The sequence below is a fragment of the Zea mays genome, chromosome 2, assembly GCF_902167145.1.
Source record: "Zea mays cultivar B73 chromosome 2, Zm-B73-REFERENCE-NAM-5.0, whole genome shotgun sequence".
Taxonomy (NCBI): domain Eukaryota; kingdom Viridiplantae; phylum Streptophyta; class Magnoliopsida; order Poales; family Poaceae; genus Zea; species Zea mays.
Window position 1 is genome coordinate 13,314,339 of NC_050097.1, and position 21,179 is coordinate 13,335,517.

The 21,179-nt window shown below is 47.7% G+C and overlaps 1 protein-coding gene across 1 annotated transcript; it reads right to left on the minus strand.

Moving 5' to 3' along the window:
- Positions 1-1,394: 1,394 nt before the first annotated feature.
- Positions 1,395-5,622, minus strand: LOC103645995 (probable WRKY transcription factor 14). The gene is made up of 3 exons (XM_008670735.4): positions 4,248-5,622; positions 3,489-3,629; positions 1,395-2,406 (listed from the first exon to the last, which is right to left on the minus strand). The coding sequence occupies exons 1-3, from the start codon at positions 4,892-4,894 to the stop codon at positions 1,677-1,679; spliced, it is 1,518 nt and encodes a 505-aa protein (XP_008668957.1). The 5' UTR covers positions 4,895-5,622; the 3' UTR covers positions 1,395-1,676.
- Between the last annotated feature and the right edge of the window lie 15,557 nt (positions 5,623-21,179).

Genomic DNA, 21,179 nt, shown 5'->3' on the forward strand with positions numbered 1-21,179 from the left:
TTATATATTGTGCCTGCCAATAAAACATCGCAGCACCAGCAGCAACAACAAAAAAAAAAACCGTCCACCTCGATCGGCTGGGATTCATTCGCTCTCTTGCATCTGCGCCTTCTCTAAAAAAAACCTGCTCGCTAGCTCGTTCATCACGCTACATTTGTTTTCCCCTTTTCACGGAAAAAAAAATAATGAAGCGGCTAGGCGGCCGGCCGAGTAGTGTTCGTTGATGCACAGCAGGGATGCACGTACGTATATGGTGTGTGTAAACATATATAAATCATCATTCCGCATAGAGCGAAGAGGACTATTACACACGTCTGACAGACTTAACAGTTATATGGACTGTGCTGATACGATGCATCTCTGGGTGGCCGTAAGACACGTGCACGTGGCCATGCTGCTACAACAGAGGCACTCACCGATCACAGGCACGCATGCATTTCTCCTCCTCCTCATTTGACCGCATTACTGTGCACGCAACGCATACGACGTGTACATGCATCAGCGCTGCGCTGCGACACACAAGATAACGTATGCAGATGACGACCGTCCCTGCATACTTGCGGTACATATACACAAGACGACGGATGATACAAAATGGCGGGGCCAAATATATTAATTAATTGAAAGCTGGCTGACGCTGCGAAGTAGTACGTGCAACGCAGTATATACCTTGTACTCACTTCCGCTACAGAGTACATACATATATAACACATACACACCGACGCCGTTACCTGTCAGGCCGGCACAGCTGCATAGCTAGCCAGCTAGCTAGGGCACGTACAGATCGATGTGCTGTGTATCGCATGTACTAATGCACAGGGGACCTGAGTAACACTCCTGCCTTGCAGCAGTACGGGGCTGGTCTTTAGATCAGGAACAGGTATACATTGAAGGGTTCGTGCAATTTCCATGGCGCACAGACAAAAACTATTAAATATGTACCGTTATTCAGAGAATCCAAACATAGGCGCGCGCCCGCCCAGGCCCAGGCTCCAGCTCCAGCCTCTCTGCATGCAAAAAGCTGAAAAAAAGCGAGAGAGAGGCTAGTATATTGTAACAACAAACATCTGCTTTCTTCGTTGCAACGGCGCCCTGCCCTGCTTTCTGTCACATCACCTTCATTCAAGGACGACGTGGGTCTCCTTCTCCGTCTATCACATTCACGTCACCCCTGGCCCGGCCCCAATCCTCTCCTCCATTTTTCTATGCCCTCTTCGATCTCTTCCAGCACATAGAATGTTAGGCGACGTTCATAAACTCTCTCTCTCTCTCTCTCTCCATGCCAATAATGGAGAGCGCCCGCGCACACGCGAGAGAGAGAAGAATCCCCACTCCCCAGGGCCGGGGGCAGGGGGCTATTCATCTCATGCATGCATATAGCACACCAAGCAACCTGACACAAACCTTAAAAAACAAGGCTCATATCCAAGATCGAGCACGTTCAACAACAACAACAACAACAAAAAATTCCAATCTCTCTCACACAAATGATATGATAAGAACCAAATTAAAGAACTAAAGAGGAAAAGAAAGTGAAGAAAAAGGAGGAACTCTCTCTCGTCTTAATTTAACTCATGACCTTGTGGTGATCTTAGTTTCTCTGGGTTTGTTGTTATTAGCTTCTCTCTGATCAAACGTATGTGTGCACGTACATATGCCAATGGATCGACGATCGATTACCCTCTGTTTCCTTGTTGCTCAAACGACGAGCTCACTGCTGACGACGAGGAATTGGCAGACCAGTCCAGCATGTCGAACAGTGGATCCAGGTCCTTGGACGTCATCGCTTTCTCCTGGTGCCCACGATGGTCACCATCGCCACCGCTTGGCTTCGCTTCCATGTACTCTCTGGAGAAGATTAGGCTCATGGGATCCGACTCCAGCTCCGCGAGGTCGGAGAAGAAGTCGTCAGATGAGTGGCCGCCGGCCTCCGGGATCATCATCGGCTTGTAGCTCTCACAGCTGAACACCTGGTCCATGAGCTCGATACTGTGGTCTACTGCTGCTGCTGCTGTATCCATGACTTGCCCCAGCGGCGCCTCTGACGACCCAGCTGCCAGAGTCTCCTCTTTCACGACCGCTGCCGGAGAAGCACTGGTTGTCATTGTAGTGATCGTGCTAGTGGTCGTCGTCGTCGTCGTGGTGGTGGCTGGATCCTTGTTGGGCTCTTCCTTGACGTCGGTGTTGGATTGCTGCTGTTGCTTCTCGTTCTTGGAACCTGAGCTGCCGCCGCTGTTCTTGCTGTGGTGGTTCCGAGTTGACCCGGCCAGGGCGTTGCGCTGAGTCGGCCATGGATGGTTGTGCTCGGAGGTGTAGGTGATGACGAGCATGTTGGGGTCATTCCGACTTCGTTCCACTTGCTTCCGCGCCGAGCATCCTTTCGAGCTGCTGCATCTGTAGTACCCTCTGGATATCGTGCATTTCATGAACAAGAACATTATTGAAGTCAGCAAGCATGCACGCACCTTTTTCATCACTAGCTTGCTGTGATATATTGCAACCAGCGTATCTATGTAAGTTTTAATAAATTGCACTTCATATATATCCCGATGAGCCGATCGATCGATCGGGGGCTCATCAGTTTTACATGTATATATGCTTACATATACTTAAACAGTTATTCAAAATCAACAGTGTCGTACTTGATACTCCATCTGTCCAAAAATATAATTCGTTTTAGATTAAATCTACATTCATTAATCAACTTATAAATGTAGTCTATATATGTCTATATTTATTGTCATTAATGCGAATGTGAATAGAAAAAAGGCTGGAAGCCTAGAAAGAATTATATTTTGAAACAGAGAGGTATGATTTATCAGAATTTTTATAATTAGTTTCCCCCGTTCAATCTAGGGAAGATAGTCTGACATATCACATGTAAATAAAAACTGTACAAAAGAGCTTAAAAGTAGATCCAGGTGGGTGTGAGCAACTCCTAACTACGCTTTGCATATAGAATTAAAATCTGGGGGAAAACATGAACGGTTTGGTAATGTGTATGCCTTGGAACACATTAACCCCAAGATAAGGTGCATACTTTGTTATCTGTTGCTGATAATGTAACCGTATCTGTAATTAGGACGACGTGTTGTACACTCCAAAAACAAACGCCAAAATGTCTCATAGAGTGATGAAACAACTAACTACTATAGATATTGGACGCATGAGACTTACAAGCATCCTCCCCATACTATACGTCTTGCTACCTAGCTAGCCAGGTAACCATGCATTAAATTGTCTTTCAAACTGCATCGATCATGCAGCCACAAATAAGAATAATTGTGGAGCTAAGAATTCTATAGCGATGGGCCATAGAGAACTAGAGAAGATAGTTTTGTTTACTCTCTTATAGTAGTAATTTGTAAGCTTCACCTCGAATTTATCACCAGCAGATTATTCAGCTATAGATTAACTGAGCCACATTAACCATTTCTCTTCTATTGGAACAAAATCCCAGCTAATTCGTGGATGTGCTTAACGCATACCTTGGATAAGGAGAACCCTTGATAGGCTTCTGGCCGTACTTCCTCCAGGCCCAGAGATCAGAAGGAACCACCTCTCCAGTTGGTCTCCCCCCTGCTGCTGTCGGCGCTGGGATGCATACCACCTTCCTTGCTTGGTTCTTCCTGCGCAGATGTATTTTCTGATGGCGTTAATATTTGATGAGCATCTGTGATCAAGCAAGTGATAAAATTACAGAGCTACAAGTGCACGAATAATTATCTATTGATGAGGCAAAGGTACTGTTTTTTTTTAAATTAATTGAGGCTTATTACTAGGGTTTCGTAAATCAGCTTTGGAGACTCCAAAGCCGGCCTGTCCGGGGAGAAAACCAGCTAGGTCTAGATGCACATAACCCTATGTACATGTGTAGGCATCGTTGGTCCATCCAGAAATACCCCCCACTGATCACACCATGTGTTCATGATGACTCTCACGCCTCAAATTTCGAGCTGTAGGCAACACTTACGACCTTGCCAATTCCTAGCTAGCACAGCCCGAGGAATCCTTGGAATCCTGCCCCATTTCTTACTCTATTTCTTTTTTTCCATGGAGGTGCAGCGCGCGGAGCACGAGAGAGGAGGAGAAGCAAAAGCAACAGAAAAAAAAAAGAGATCGCAGAACCTTCCCTAAAAATCATCACGAGCTATATACGGAGTAGCAGGTAGCAAACACGCATGCAAGATAAAGACGATGCAACGAAGCTAGCAGATGTGCGTTGGATCCAGGCGGATCTGCCCAACCTGCGCTTGATCCCGCCCGCGGCGCGAGGCGAAGACATCTGCATGTCGACAACGGCGGCGTCGATGGCGCACCCGGCCACCTGCCCGGCCGTGATTCCGAGCTTGACCATGTCTCCGGCTAACGCCGGGTACGGTCGTATCTCCCTCGGCGACAACGGCGACGGCAGCACCACCCTCGGCGTCAGCACTCCTCCAACCGCCGGCATCTGCAACCCCCGCGGCAAGAGAGGCTGCTGCTTCCGGCTCATGTCTATGAGTTGGCCTCCGCCTCCTCCTCTGCAGCCGCTGCCGCTGCCGCTGCCGCCACAGATAGCCGTCGTGTCGAAGCCGACCTTGGCCATCGCGTCCGGCATGGCGTCCAGGAAGTCGGCGCCCGAGGAGTAGTCGGTACTGAACGGGTCCACGAGGCCGGAGAAAGGGTCGGTGCCGAAGACGGCGGCGCAGCCTACTTCCGATGCTGTCGTCGACGAGGGAAGCGGCGGGAAGAGCATCGTCGCGTCCCCCTGGAGCTGCCACTCGTCCGCGGCGGCCGTGGACGGCGTGTCCGCGGCGTTTCCAGGGATGGCTCCGCCGGACCGGACGATGTCCGTGAGGTCTCCGCCGCCGGCCTGGTCGCCCTCCATCCTCGGAAGGAAGTAGTCGCACATGGCTGTAGTATCGTGCGGCAGCTAGTAGTAGCTCCCCTAGGGCGCCCTTTGCCGATCCCTCTCGCTCTCGCTCGCTGCCTCTATAGTGGATGCAAGCGGCTGATGCCAACCGCTCAATAATTCTCTCGCTCCTTTCCAATCAACTGGCACCAAGAAGCTAACGAGGCTAGCTTTCCAAGACCCGTGTGATGCACAGCACAGGAAGCAGCAGCCTGGGTGCATGCATGTGTTGTCACGAAGGAGAAAGAAGGCTGCTAGGGCAGGGACAGCGATCTCTTGAAGTAGTTGCAGGTTGGCCCGATCTGCTTGGGGGTAGCTAATACCAAGCAGGCAAGCGAACCAGCAAGCTTGTTTAGCTTTTGTGGGGGGCAGAAAAGGAGGTAGGGTGGAGGGGAAGCAGGATGTGAGAGATGGGGCTGTGGAAAGTGAGCTATCTTTTCTCCACACCAAGCAAGCAACAGGAGAGAAGAGGGATCGAAAACACAAGAAGAGGAGAGACACACACAGAGAGAGAGAGAGAGAGAGAGAGAGAGAGAGAGAGAGAGAGAGAGAGAGAGAGAGAGAGAGAGAGAGAGAGAGATGGGTAACTTGAGTTGGCTTCCAAGAGAGGACAATAAAGAAGTATGTGAGGGCAGAGAGATGAGAGAGAGAGAGATAGACAGGCATGTCGAGAGAGGGACAGGAGGGCGAGAGTGATGGGTTGTGTGGATTTTGTATTGTTTTCTTCTGGCGATCGATGTGCGTGCATGCATATGCATATGCATAACATATGCTGGCCCTCCGTCCTCCTGCGCCGGTCGATTGACCGACGGACGGACGGATGGAGGCTGACCTTTTCAAGGGCACGGCAGACGGGCGAGGTGCGTGGGGGAGGCCGCGGCCGGTGTGCCACCTCCATACGCAAGGCGGCATGGCCGCGTCGGGCGCCTGTCGCCCTGGCCCTGGCCTGGTAAAAAGAAAAACGGGCCGTGCATATGCCGGCCACCGGGTCCGATCCGCATGCGATGCTACCATGTCCATGCACGGTGAAAAGGCTGGAACCGTCCCCGGCCGGAGCCGGACCTCCCTGAGCTGATCTAGCTCGCTCGCGTCGGACGCCTGTCGTCTCTGTCTCCTCTTCTTTTTAACCCACTGACGGACGGAATGACCGAGTCCGCCGCACACGCAACCTACTTGCACCACTCCGTTACTCAGGCCTTCTTCATGGCATGCGCAGCGCAGGCCGGCCGGGCGACCCGACCGATCTGATCGCCAAGCACGCACGCTCTGGATCGACCTGTGTGCATGCACGCTGCTGCTGCATGCACACACAAGAATTTTGCATCATGTGTTCCGTTCTGTGGATGTACTATATACACCATCAATAGAGCAGTTATCTACTGGCGTTTATTCATGTGCAAATAGTCCACGATTATATGCATGGTTGTGCGTCGTCGTCGTCTATCAGCATCGGCGTCAGGGGGTGAAGGAGAGACGGAATCGCCCACGTACGCATATGCGGCGGCTACAGTGTGGCGCATAGTCGTGCGTACTTTTGGTCGTTTCACCACAGGACATATGCGAGCGCATGCATGTGTGCCGAGTACTGTGATCTGAAATGGCATGGCCTTTTGTCTTCTATGCTATGAGCCGAGGCCTAGCCGATCGAGGCGGCCAGCCGCGCTGCCATGCACACCGAACTGGCTTTGTGCGGTGTGCTACTATATATATATATATATATATATATATATATATATATATATATATATATATATATATATATATATATGCCGAACGGTACTGTGAATGCTTGTGAATAATTGCAGCCAGCGCCCCAGATACCGATCGGCAGCATCAACACATGCCTGGATATATACGCAGCCGTATAGCGTATACTGGGAACACATGGTTTGAGATTAATTCTTGTGTAAGCGTATGATGGTGTGCAGATTAGAGATAGCAATGAGTATCCACAACCCGATACCCGATGGATATTTACTACATTAAGATGTGTATATGTGCTAAATATTTTACTAATGAGTTTTTTTTTGGAAAAAAAACTTTCATCCAATGGATAAACGAATATTATAATGTTCCGCCGTCACTCATACCCGTTAAACCGTGGGTATAAACTACCCGGTATAAACTTGGTCCAAAAACATGAACTTAGGATACAATCATCCATCTTTTGACTATTTCACACCCTTTTGAGCAATAATGTCATGGAAGGCTTAACAACTATTCGACGACGACCATGTAATGGAACATGTATTGTGTTATGTGGTACTATCCTAATGTTGCTACTTTATCCAATTATCTGTGGTGATGTTGTATGTAAGATTGAATAATTGAATAATGCTAGAATTTTTGTGATGGTATTTAGATGGATATATACTTGTACAATATATTATTTTGATATATGTTTAATCTTTGTGGGTACGGATATCCCGATGGGTGACCCATACCCACATAAAGTACGAGTATGGAGGTAAATACATACCCACAAGTAGATATGGGTGACTCAACTGGTTTATTTTTTCTCTTGGGTATGTGCATAGGATAGTAATACCCGATAGACATTTACCTATTGCCGTTTCCAGTGCATATGTTATGCCATATATGTTAGCGTAACATGATCTACCATGCTAGACGATTATTTTCACATAGAAAATTTTGTTATGCCACTCTCGTAGATGTGACAATATTGTTTTTTCCCTAACAGGGAGTGATGTAAAAAAACTCAAACTTTTTTTTAAAAAAAATTATACGACGTCACATAAAGATGAATTGTATGAAATGTAACAATTTATTGTTCAGTTTTTATTTGAGCTATCTAAGAAGCTAATAAAACAATACTATAAAATTTCAGCACGATAATAATGGCGTACAAGCGCTTGTCTTAAAAAAATACTACTATACTTGTATCTGATAAAGATATTTTTTATACGAAAGCTATCACTCTCCATACGATCTATAACTTTATAGTTTTGAGTTTTTACATTTGAGGTAGTTAAGACGACATAAATTAATATAAAGTTTCATCAACATAATAATAGCATACCAAGAATTAAGATGACAACTTTCTTGTATGACATGTTTAATTTTTTAGTTACGAGGTTACTCATTTGAGATATAGTTAAGGCGCTAAAAATAATAAAATTTTAAAAGATGATATTAATCGTGTACCACTATTTTCTATATTTTTAGAAAAAAACATTTCTTTCTTATGTGATGTAGATAAATATACTTTTAAAATGAAAAGTGTATATCTTACGAGAAGTTACACATTTAATATAAAAGTTATATTTATCTAATATTATATTAGAAATACATAACATCGTCATGATTGGTTTGCAGAAAAATAACTATTATTTCGAATTTAAAATATAAGTTATTATAACTTTTCAAAATACAAAACATCTTAAATTTAACTAAAACTAAAAAAACTATAAAAATTATGACATCAAATAATATACTATAAAATATAATAATATCTATTTAAATATCATAAATTTATTATTTATAAATTTAGTCCAGCCGCCCTGCAGGGCACCGGCTGGTAGCTGGCCTACTGCGGGTTCACTACATACACGTTGCGATCTTATGTACTCAACACAACAAAACTGTCTTGATGCTATGATAAATTATAAAATGTTTGGAAGAATATGGATATAATATCTAGTTAAGGCTGTGACTAGTGTATATGACCGTGCAAAACAATATAAATGATATTGTTTACATAGTGAAGTTCAAAATAAGAAACATAGATGAGTAAGTTTTTGTGATAGCCTAATGAGACAAAAAATGGTTGTAATATCTCATCAGAGAGACTACTTAAACATAGGTGTATGCACCATGGTACTTGGACTTATATAGTAACAAATAATACCTTAGTTGTCGAATATTGTCGCTCACTAGTTTGTTTTTAACTAAAACGCGATAAATAAAAAAGAAGAGAGAGTATCTTTTATGCATTCGGTGGCTCACTTAAGTATAATGACACAAACGGCGGCAACGATAATAATAATGCAAACAGTGAGTCGTATACAAATTCCTTTGGTTTAGCAACTCGAGAGTCGAGACACATATCTCACTATGATCACGCGCATAGACTTCGTGTCATAAAATGGTCATTTGGAGTTGACCAATTCAGATTTTCAGAGATAGCGCTTGCTGTATACAACTATTTTTGCATCAAGGGGATGGTGGTTCTTGAAGGTGACGCTGCAATGGGGATTAAACAAAGGCGAGTTGCTTTCTGCTGGAAGTTTCTTTGAATCCAATATGGACATCCATGAGCGAGGATCTCATGTGACGAGAATCGTGTAGCCTTATGCTGCGAAGTTGGGTTCATCGCGCAGAAGATCCTGGCCCCGCGTTTGAAGGCGTTTTCGGCGCACAGGACATGCTTCGGGTGATAGGGTTCTCGGTATTATCTCTTCCTGCAACTAACAGTACAATATAAACTCAGCAGCCACTGATGCCGATTCATCAGCTTAAAAAAATCAGCATGTAATCGTTCGTCATCGCAGTCGTGTACGTTTGAATAATGAGCACCCACTTAATTAAATAAAATGCGCTATACTCCGGCCTTGTGATTCCGTATATATATATATTGCTGTACAGGAGTTTGTTCAAAATGTAGTCCCAGCTATATAGCTAGCTGAAACAGCAGTTTAATTTGTTCAGTTCGTCTAATAGTTTTAATCAAACCTGCATATAACATGGTCCAGATTTAGAGATATGAGAGAACAGTGTAGATATAATCGTGTAACTAGGAGTGCTACAGTTATTCGTCATTTTTTTTTTCAAATTTGTCTTATGCGTCCACTTTTAGATAGTTCTGTGGGAACATAACATGTGTACCATTAGGGCTAGTTTGACAGTCCTATTTTTTTTCAAAAGATTTCAGTTTTCCGAAGAAAAATTAGTTTATTTTTCCTTGAGAAAATATATGAAAATCCCTTAAAAATGGAGTTGTCAAACTAAACTTTAAGATACATATTTGTATGTGCCTTTTATTCACACTGTTCTATTATATACCGTATTCTGCCATTCATAATTTATCCAAAAATATAAAATATTTGGAAAACATAAGGATGTTTTAACTAAATAAAATACTCGTTCAAAAATTGCCATTTTTGGTATAAGACTATCTCCAGTAAATAAGGTAAAATAGGGGGGACGCGGAACTATAGATGACACACTGTTTGTATAGTGTAGGTTAAAATAGTTGATGAGATAGAAGATGTGATAGATGATCTGCTGAAGATAGTTTAAGAGAGCTTAGACTCCACCTTTAATAATCAATAGAATCGGATTTCAGTAGATTTTAGAAAGTTAAGTGATGGGTACATGCGTCCGCGTTCCTATTATCTAAAATAGCTAAAATATGCTATATATATTTTAGGACAAATAGAGTATTAACTTGTCGTTTTGGTGACTATCGGTGTCTGTTACCTGATGGCAAATGCCTTCCTTTTTGCGAGAATGGTAAACGGTTAACAGGCTTATGTTCTCCCCAGAAAGTACGATGACTACTGAGCATCTTGGAACATAGTGCAGCTCATCTACATTCTTATTATGACATCAATAAATTAAATAAACGTGTGAGATGTTCGAGAGTTACAGAAAGTTGCTTAAAAATAACAGTGGTTATCTTTTTTAAAATAATATATGTGTGTGCATGTGTGGATTTTACTAGCTAGCTGTCTAGCTTCTCGTAGCTTACGTACTGGTCAAACCATATTCAACACCTGCGCCTTCTAATCTTTTACCTCAGCCGGAATCTATTTCATGCGTAGGCATCAGATGCGTTGTTTCGTAGACTAATTAAGAAACTGTAAGAACTTATTGTCTGATCAGTTTGACTTAGCACCATGGAGTTGAGTCAAGACAAAGAGTCTTGTCATCACTTAACCACACTCCAAGTATGGAGTATTTTTTGATGTGTGTGCACCCCTGTTTCTTTTCTACTGACAACTGCACATTGTGCCAGTTAGCTAGGGTTCAATTCTTTAATACCTTTTTTTCCTCCCCGGTGGTCCTCTTGGATTCGAAACTGCAGTCCCCACTGGTCTCTCCCTTTACCACGCTATGGAACTGGATTGACTTCTTGACTCGCAATACTGTCCAAAAGGCGATCAATGCCTGATCTCTACTCCACAGAGCTCTAAGAGAGGAATTGTTTGCAGTTAGTGACGGAGAACTGCAGTATCTGAATTGGAATTTGAGTTCAGCCTGTCATGACATTATAAAATACTGACCCGTTCACAACTGTTTAGAGGTACGGCCGGCTAGCTATTATTGTAAACGGTTGAGTTAGGTGTTCTAGATGATTTTTTTCTTTCGTGTGTTGTGCTGTGATTAAGACGATATATGTGTCTTTAACAAAGGCTAGAGAATCTTCCATTCAAGGAGTAGTGGGTTTATTTTATCTAGACTATTAAGTATCTCAGAGTGATTGAAGAATGACATGCATGCAAGCATGTGTTTTGTGTCTGCACTTCATTTGTATTTATTTGAAAATAATTGGGAACTTTTGTAGTCACACATTATAAGTTATTTTTAACTTTTTTCTATATATCTAAACACACATTATGTCTAGAGACATAATTTTAGTGCATATATTTATATCATTTAGAATGGAGGGCTATTATCTTGTGTCTTGAGAATTTAGATTCTCCGAGATAGAGCAAAAATGGTGCTAGGTCTATCACAAATGCATACATGCAAACCACTCTTAAAAAATTTAGTATGCATGTATGTAACTGTTCATCTGCTCCAATAGTTAAGAGTGATAAGTTGGGGAAGATCAGTGTCCTAAGAACCATAATGTGATCGATCAAATGAAATCATACGCTTCAATTGTCGAAAGCATAATATATGCTCAAGTATATACTCGCTCTGACTTGATATTCATAATCGGGATGCAATACAAATTTTAGAAAAATACAGAGATAGAACATTGGAAAGATGCTAAGAAAGTCCTACAATATCTACAAGGTACAAAAGGTCGCATTAACATATCAAAAAACAAGTAGCCTTGAGATTGCAGGTTACTCATATTCACATTATGTGGGATATAAAGAACATAGAAAGTCCACCTTTCGTTACATATTTACATTCACAGGGTGAGCTATATCATAGAAAAGCTCAAAATAAACTATTATTGCATCATCGATAATTTATACTAAGTTCGTTGCATGTTATGAGGCAACAACACAGACTATATGGCTTAAGAAGTTCGTACCCAATTTAAGAGTGACAGATATAGCATGCATATTAAAAGCATTGAAGTCGTTATACAATGATAATGACCTAGTAGTATTTTTCTCCTATAACAATAAGTCAAAGTGGTGCTGCAAAATACAATAACATAAATTATTACATTGCAAAGGAGAAAGTCTAAGATCAAACAATTGAACATGATCATATAAAGACACAACGACTCCTAGTGGACCCAGTGAATAAGGGCTTCCGCCCAACATATTTAGAAAACACGTAGCCAACATGAGTTTGATGGAGTTCCTATGATTTTAGTTTGAGGGATCGCATCTCCCTTAATAATAAGTTATTTGCTTTGAGATAGAAAGATATACTATAGTCACTGTGAGTTTAGTAGCACATAATTGGCTACTGTAACACCTTGATCTTGATAACCTGATATATTAAGGAGTAGATATTATAACCTAAGAAACTAAGGGGGTAAGAAACTAATGAGGTGTTTGGTTTGATGAATCACTCTATCCAAAATAAAGTGGTGCATCATGGGTCCATTTCTCAAATTTGGTGGGATGACTCCATTCCACATATTAGTACTAAACAACTAACTATGACGAATGAGGTGATGATGGATTAACTCACTCCATTCCACAAACCAAACAAAAAAGTGAAGAGTGAGAAGATGATGGACTACATAATTCCTCAAACCAAATACTCCATAAGTTCTAAGCATAGACGAGTAAGTATCCATAAGTTCTAAGCATAGACGAGTAAGTATGAGATAAGGGAAAGAATATCGGATCGATCGTACGTTGAACTCGTTCAACTGAGCCCGACACCACCTCACATCCTGATCCGGGGTGTAACAACCTTTTGATTGTGACTGACACCTCTTCACACCATGTATAATAAAAGTGGACAAGACGAGTACGCGAACCAACTTTCGCTGGTATTTTCTCGTCCCTACACATATATCTGATCTAGTTCTATGCGACCACCGCTACACCGACTCAATGCCGGCCGTCAGAGCATGCGTGTAACTCAACGATAGCTGCACACCTATGACGTCATCCTTCAATCCAGAAGATATAACCCCCATTTTTATCGTGCTAGTGCCTAAGGTTCCAAGCTTAAGCTCCATAGAGAGATAACACGTTTGTTGAAGTAAAGATTAAGATTGTTGTTAGTGACCTGTGATTTGTTCAGCCAAGAGAGAAATTTAACAGTCATAGTTGTCACTATAAGCATGTGTAAGTTTGCTAAAAAAAGTTGAAATCAGATGCTAATGTAACCCTAATTTGCACTACCCTAATTTGCCTGACACTACGTGGCCCCAATTATATTCTAATTTGCCTGACACTACGTGGCCGACGATTGAGAAACTTGTGTATTTTATTCAAAACAAGAAGCAGGCCAGGGGGACAAAATTGATGCAGCATTCACTCGCCAATCCCATATTCTAGTATTCCCCGGTGCGGTAGTCGATGGTGCCATAATTTCAATGGTGTTCGTTACTAGTACTCCAGAAAGTGGAGTGATCCCCACCAACCTTCACATCGTCATATGATTTTGGATTTTGTCCATCTCAGGCCATCAATTCGTTGCCTCCCCGCGTGAGCTGGGATTTATATATAAAAAATGGCGACCATGCACCATCAAATCGATCTGAGCATCTCTCTCGTTCTGGGGCACAAAAGGAGGGCTCCCTAGCTAGCTAGCAGGTCTGCCCCCACACACCCTCTGCAAGACTGCATGCGTCACATATCTCGACCGGCCTCTCTGATAGTCTGATGCATGCTGGGATTCTCTGCTGCTAGTAGCTAGCCATGCTTGCGCATGCATGCATAGCATATGCATGAGCTAGTGCAAGAGGGAATGAGAAGCATCCGGCCATGTGAACGTGTGACGTGCAGTGACACACTGACACCCGAGCACATATATAAAAAAAGTGCAATGAGCCAATATGTATCAAGTTTTTTTTTCAAAAAAGAGAAGAGTATCAAGAACCTCTATGTATCACTCTCTCACTCCATCCCCTGTAGTTAGAAGAGATGTTGTTGGAGCGAAGGCAAAGACGCCACCCTTCGTTCGAGGCCTTCGCTGCAGCCGCTGGTCCGCCGGAGGCAAAGCGGGCAGGGACACCCTTCGCAGGACTCGGCGCTTTGACGAGGGCCTGCGGCGACGACCTCACACGGCGCGGCCTCGTTCAGCCCCAAGGCCCACGTGTGATCCGGCCCATTGTAACGGGCCCCGCGTGGCCGCCTCTGTATTACGGGCCTGACTTGTAAAGGCAAACTTGTAATTACAGCTTGTAACCCTGTTTTATGGGAATATTCCGGGGATAAACTAGGCGTCTGAGGGCACATGCGTCCTTAACACAAGACGCTGGGCACTCAGACACCTATAAATACCCCCGCACAGTGCCCGTGAGAGGCTAGATCAACAGAGCTATTGCCCCCGTGCACGTAACCCTGTTGTCGCCATTGTTCACCCCCGTTGGCCCACTTGTAGCAGAGAGCAAGTTCCAACATTTGGCGCCCACCGTTCGTGCTACGACAAAACCACCCGCGATGGCACCCAAGAGAGCTAACCCCAAGGCTGACGAGGCTGCGAAGGCAGCACTGCTGGCCGCAAGAAAGGGCAAGGCCCTCGCCCTCACCCAATCCACCCACCAAGAGCCCATTGAGGACAATGTTCCCCACACCGGCGAAGACGACACCTTCCGCACCTGCGGAACCGAAGGACAGTCGCAGCCGCCCCCAGGCTTCGCCCCACTGGAAGGCGCCGACCTCACCGAGGATGGTGAGGCCCTCGGCGTCTCAACAGAAGAACAGCTGCAGCTGCGCGCCCTGCGCCTCAGGAACCGCAATCTCCAGAGGCAGAAAGAGATACTGGAGGCCAAGCGCCAACGTGTTTCCGCATTAGCCAAAGTGCGGCAAATGATACGCGACGAGGAGCAGAAAGCCCAAGACCTCGAGCGCGAGATCGCGCTGATGCAGCGCGAAGGCCACCTCGGTTTGCAGCAAGAACCACCCCTCCAACAACGCGCTCAGCCGGAGGACATGCGCGAAGGCTACCTCGGCCGACAGCACGGCCAACCCCTGCAGCACCGGGCGCAGCCGGAGAACCCGCGTTTCCCCCAGCATGACTACGCCCCCCAGCACGGCACGCCATTCCAAGGGATCAACTACCTCGACGAGCGAAGTCCCCTGGCGCCACACCTGCAAGTGACGCCTTGGCCAGCCAACTTTCGAGCGGGGGCATACCCCAAGTACAACGGCAGCACCGACCCGGCGCAATACATCATGAGTTACCAAGTCGCCGTTGCATCAGCCGGAGGGGACGACGCCACAATGGCAAAGTCTTTCATCATCGCCCTAGAGGGCCCAGCACTCACCTGGTTCACCAGATTGCCCCCGCTGTCCATTGATTCGTGGCGAAGTCTCAGGGACAAGTTCCTCCTCAACTTCCAAGGGTACCGTCCAGACACCGACGCTTTGGCCGAGCTCTCGCTTTGCAAACAGCTGGAAAAGGAGACTCTGCGGGAGTATTACCGCAAGTTCTTAACACTCAAGTCACAGCTGCCCTCTGTCGACGATCAGATCGCTATCCACTACGCCATCAATGGCCTTCGGGCCGGCGTCCTCTACAGCCATTGTATCAGGGATCCACCCAAGAGCTTGCAGGAGCTATATCAGCTCTTCGAAAAATATGCCAAATCCGAAGAGCTCCACCAGCGCAAGGTCGAGTCGCAACGGAAACCCAACAGTCAGACTCCGCAGTCCAGCCGCACGTGGACAAGGACTTCGCAGCCAGACTCCAGTCGAGACAGCCGCAGTCAGCAGCAAGTCCACAACATCGTCAACCAACAGCCTGCTGCTGACCCCCCTCGCCGCCAGGAATATCCCCCCCAAGGCCGCGGAAATGGAACGCGCGGCAGGGGTCGAGGGCGGGCGCAGCAGCCGCCGCGCCGGTTCTATTGCCTTTTCCACGGCGAAGACTGCGCCCACCAGACCAAAGACTGCCCCGAGACGAAGGCCACCAGAGATAGAATGGCGAGGGCGCAGCCGGCCGACAATCCCAGAATTGTCGCGCATAACTACCAGCCACCCCCTCCACCATACGTCCACGCCCCCGCTCCGCATCCACCGCACCACGCTTACCAACATCATCAGGAAGTACAAATCGTACCTCCTCCACCCCCACCACCACACCAGCAACACCAAAACATTCCCCATCCCCCAAAGCAAGAAGACTTCGCCGATCAACCTTATCGCGGAGTCATTCACATGATAACAGGGGGGTCAAGCACCGACTTCGACACCAAGCGGCAGAAGCGGGACCACTACCGCAGCATCAACCATGTCGCCGTCACTGGCCCAGTCGTGCAGACGAAGTGGTCCCACATACCGCTAACCTTCGACGCGCGAGACGTCGACCTGCGCAGCGCCCCCACATCGACGCAATGGTCATCAACTGCAGCGTGGCAGGTTGGGACTTACACAAAGTCCTTGTCGACAACGGCAGTCAGGCGGACATCATCTTCCTCCACGCCTTCGACCGCATGGGTATAAGCCACAGCTTGCTGAAGCCTTCGGACAACCCGTTGTATGGTTTCGGCGGCAAGGGCACCTTTCCAGTTGGCAAGATAGAGTTGCCCCTCTCCTTCGGTGTAGCACCCAATGCCCGAAGTGAGCAAATAACCTTCGACATTGTCGACATGGTATATCCATACAACGCCATCATGGGCCGAGGCTCCATCAACAAATTCGAAGCCGCCATCCACGGGTTGTACCTATGTATGAAGATACCAGGCCCGCTGGGCGCCATCACAATCTACGGCAACCAGCAGACGGCGCGCAACATAGAGCGGGACTTCGTGCCCGGTCAGAGAAATGTACACTGTCTCACGACCCAGCGCGAAGTCCCTGCGCCGGCTAGCCCAACCGACAAGCAGCACGACAAGGCACAGTTGCAGTGCCAAGACGGGACCAAGACTGTCCCCCTCGATCAGGCCACGCCCAAGCAGACTGTAACTATCAGCGAAGACCTCACCTCACTTGAAGAAGAGAAACTTCTCTGCTGCCTGGCCAAGAATAAAGATGTCTTCGCCTGGTCTGCCCTCGATCTGGTCGGAGTCAGCCGAGCCATAATCGAACACAGCCTGGGGATTGACCCTTCGGTGCGACCCAAAAAGCAGAAGCTTCGCAAGATGTCAGATGAAAAGACAGAAGCCGCCAAGGCGGAGGTGCATCGCCTCCTGGAGGCTAAATTCATCGAGCCGGTGGCTTACCCCACGTGGCTCTCCAATGTTGTGATGGTGCAGAAGAAAAGCGGAAAATGGCGCATGTGCATAGACTTCACCAGTCTCAATAAGTCCTGCCCAAAGGACAATTTCCCGTTGCCACGGATCGACAAAATAGTCGATAGCGCGGCCGGATGCGAGGTCATGTCCCTCCTCGACTGCTTCTCCGGCTATCACCAGATATACATGAAGGAGGAAGACAAGGCCAGCACCAGCTTTATAACACCCTTCGGCACTTATTGCTTTGTCAGAATGCCGGAGGGTCTCAAGAATGCCGGGTCCACCTTCTCCAGACTCACCAAAACGGTGCTCGAAGGGCAGGTCGGCAGAAATGTATTCACATATGTGGACGACATCGTCGTCGCCAGCAAAAATAAGGAGGACCACCTCGCCGACCTGGCGGAAACATTCGCGAGCATGCGAGATGCACGACTCCGCCTAAACCCGGAAAAGTGCGTTTTCGGTGTCCGCCAGGGCAAGATATTGGGCTACCTGGTGTCCCGCCGAGGCATCGAGGCCAACCCAACCAAGATCCAGGCCATCGTCGATATGTCGCCTCCGCAGTCCGCCAGGGACGTCCAGCGCCTGACAGGCAGGATGGCCGCCCTCAATAGATTCATCTCCAGGTCCGCCGAGCGAAGTCTCCCCTTCCTCAAAACCCTCCGCGGCGCGAAGGACTTCGCTTGGGGACCGGAGCAAGCAGCGGCCTTCGCCTCATTAAAACAGTACCTGGCGGAGCTGGCCATCCTCACAAGCCCAGACTCCTCGCTCCCCTTATTGCTCTATGTCGCGGCTTCGCCGCACGCGGTCAGCGCGGCACTAGTGCAGGAGCAGACAGTCGAAGGCGCAGTCAGACAGTGCCCTGTTTATTATGTCTCCGAAGTCCTGACACCATCCAAATGCAACATGACAGAGCTGGAGAAGATTGCTTACGCAGTTGTTATGTCCTCGCGCAAGCTGCGCCATTATTTTGAAGCATTCAAGGTCCGAGTCACCTCGGACAGGGGACTCGGCGAACTATTCAGGAACCCGGAGGCATCAGTGAGAATCGCCAAGTGGGCAGCCGAGCTCTCCGGCTACCACATCAGCTTCGAGCCCAGGACAGCCATCAAATCGCAAGTCCTGGCAGACTTCGTCGTCGACTGGACTGGGCCAGTAACACAGCCGGACCCATCCACAGAAAAGGTCTGGACTATCCATTGCGACGGTGCATGGTGTCATGCGGGGGCAGGCGTCGCTGCAGTCATCACCTCACCAGCCGGAGTCAAACACAGATATGCAGCACGCCTCAGCTTCGCTCTGGAATCCGACAAATGTACAAACAACATAGCAGAGTATGAAGCAGTCATCCTCGGCCTCCGCAAGCTAAGGGCCCTCGGAGTCACCACCTGTATCATCAAAACAGACTCCAAGATAGTCGCCGGTCAGGTCGAAAAAGACTATGCAGCAAAAGACCCCGCGCTCATGCAATACCTCGCGGCTATCCGAAGTCTCGAGAGGCAGTTCAAGGGATTCACCCTACAGCATGTGGACAGGGCCAAGAATGAGGAGGCCGATGCATTAGCCAAGGCCGCCGCCAGGGGCGAGCCCCTGCCCTCCGACGTATTCTTTCACACCATCGGCACGCCAGCCGTCCGGAGCCCCGAAGGGCTCCAAATAACAAATGATAGCGAGGGCCACCGTATAGTCCACCTAATCATGACCGAAGACTGGCGGGCCCCAATAACCCTGTTTCTACAGGGATACTATCACCCAACCGACGTCAGTGAGGCGAAGCGCCTCGAGCATCGGAGCCGGGACTTCGCGCTAATCGAGGGCCAATTATACAAGAAGGGGGTCAGTCAGCCAATGCTTAAATGCGTCACCGAAACCGAAGGCATCCAAATCTTGCGCGAGGTCCACAGTGGAACTTGCGGCTCGCACGCGGGGCCAAGGGCCCTGGCTGCTAAGGTGATCCGACAAGGGTTTTACTGGCCTGCAATGATCTGCGCCGCAAATCGAGTCACAAGGTCCTGCGAAGCCTGCCAGAAGTTCTCTCCTCGGTCAGGCAACCCCTCGCAATACACAAAGCTGGTCGCCCATACATGGCCTCTTCAGCGCTGGGGCCTGGACATCGTCGGGCCCTTGCCCACCGCTCAGGGGAACCTCAAGTTCGCCTTCGTAGCCGTCGAATACTTCACCAAGTGGATTGAAGCGAGGGCTGTGTCCACAATCACATCAAAGACTGCCCAAAAATTCTTTTGGCAGAACATTGTTTGCCGCTTCGGAGTACCGTCCGAGCTAACAGTTGACAACGGCAAGCAGTTTGACAATCAAGATTTCAAGGATTTCTGTTTTTCCATTGGCACCAAGCTTGCCTTCGCTTCAGTCTATCATCCGCAGTCCAACGGAGTCGTGGAGCGTGCCAATGGGAAAATCCTCACAGCCATCAAGAAGATGCTCCTCGACGAGAAAAAGGGCAGATGGACCGACTTGCTACCGGAGGCAGTCTGGGCGCTGAACACAACCGAGTGCAGGGCGACCGGGTTCACTCCTTTCCGCCTTCTATACGGATCAGAGGCAATGACCCCGCAAGAAATAAAACATGGGTCTCCGCGCACAGCTCCGTCAGCCACCCCTGACGTGGATGAGCCAACCTCCAAAGATCTCATTGACGGAGACCGGGTCTTCGCCCTGCAGGCCTTAAACAAATACCAAGCCCAGACCAAAGCATGGCGCGACCGCGCAGTCATCCCAAAGGAGTTCAGCGCGGGGGACCTCGTACTCATCCGAACAGCTCGGACGGACTCCAAGGGCAAGCTGGAGCCCAAGTGGGAGGGCCCCTTCATAGTCAAGACAAAAGCTTCCCCCAGCGCTTACAGGCTCGCAACGCCAGATGGCGAGGACCTGGAGCACTCCTGGAACATTGACAACCTTCGTAAATTTTTTGTTTAATTCCTAGGGCTGAGTTCGCCCTTGTAATTCACCGCAAACAATCTTGTACCGGCCCGCACTCTTTTCCTCCCGGGGGGTGAGGTTTTTAACGAGGCGGAGCCATGTAATATATGTGAGAAAAATCCCCCGCAAAAGCATGTGTCGAAAAAAGACCGCGACAACGGTCTTCGGCATTCGACCAATTCGAAGTCACCGCGAGGCTAAGCGCTAGCCACCCTCGCGTGCGACCAATCCGCGCAGAAGTCGCCTAAGGGTGCAGCCGGACTTAGCACAACAAGTGCGCAAAAATCAAAGTCTATCGCGAAGACTATCCGCGCAGAAGTCGCCTAAGGGTGCAGCCGGACTTAGCACAACAAGTGCGCAAAAATCAAAGTCTATCGCGAAGACTATCCGCGCAGAAGTCGCCTAAGGGTGCAGCCGGACTTGGCACAACAAGTGCGCAAAAATCAAAGTCTATCGCGAAGACTATCCGCGCAGAAGTCGCCTAAGGGTGCAGCCGGACTTAGCACAACAAGTGCGCAAAAATCAAAGTCTATCGCGAAGACTATCCGCGCAGAAGTCGCCTAAGGGTGCAGCCGGACTTAGCACAACAAGTGCGCAAAAATCAAAGTCTATCGCGAAGACTATCCGCGCAGAAGTCGCCTAAGGGTGCAGCCGGACTTAGCACAACAAGTGCGCAAAAATCAAAGTCTATCGCGAAGACTATCCGCGCAGAAGTCGCCTAAGGGTGCAGCCGGACTTAGCACAACAAGTGCGCAAGAATCGAAGTCTATCGCGAAGACTAACCGCGCAGAAGTCGCCCAAGGGTGCAGCCGGACTTAGCTCCACAAGTGCGCAAAAATC

Excerpts from the sequence above, each read along its gene's own strand:
- LOC103645995 (XM_008670735.4), bottom strand. The coding sequence starts at position 4,894 with ATGTGCGACTACTTCCTTCCGAGGATGGAGGGCGACCAGGCCGGCGGC. Across the intron at positions 3,630-4,247 it reads GCGGGCGGGATCAAGCGCAG|GAAGAACCAAGCAAGGAAGG; the intron begins GTTGGGCAGATC and ends ACATCTGCGCAG. Across the intron at positions 2,407-3,488 it reads AAGGGTTCTCCTTATCCAAG|AGGGTACTACAGATGCAGCA; the intron begins GTATGCGTTAAG and ends CACGATATCCAG.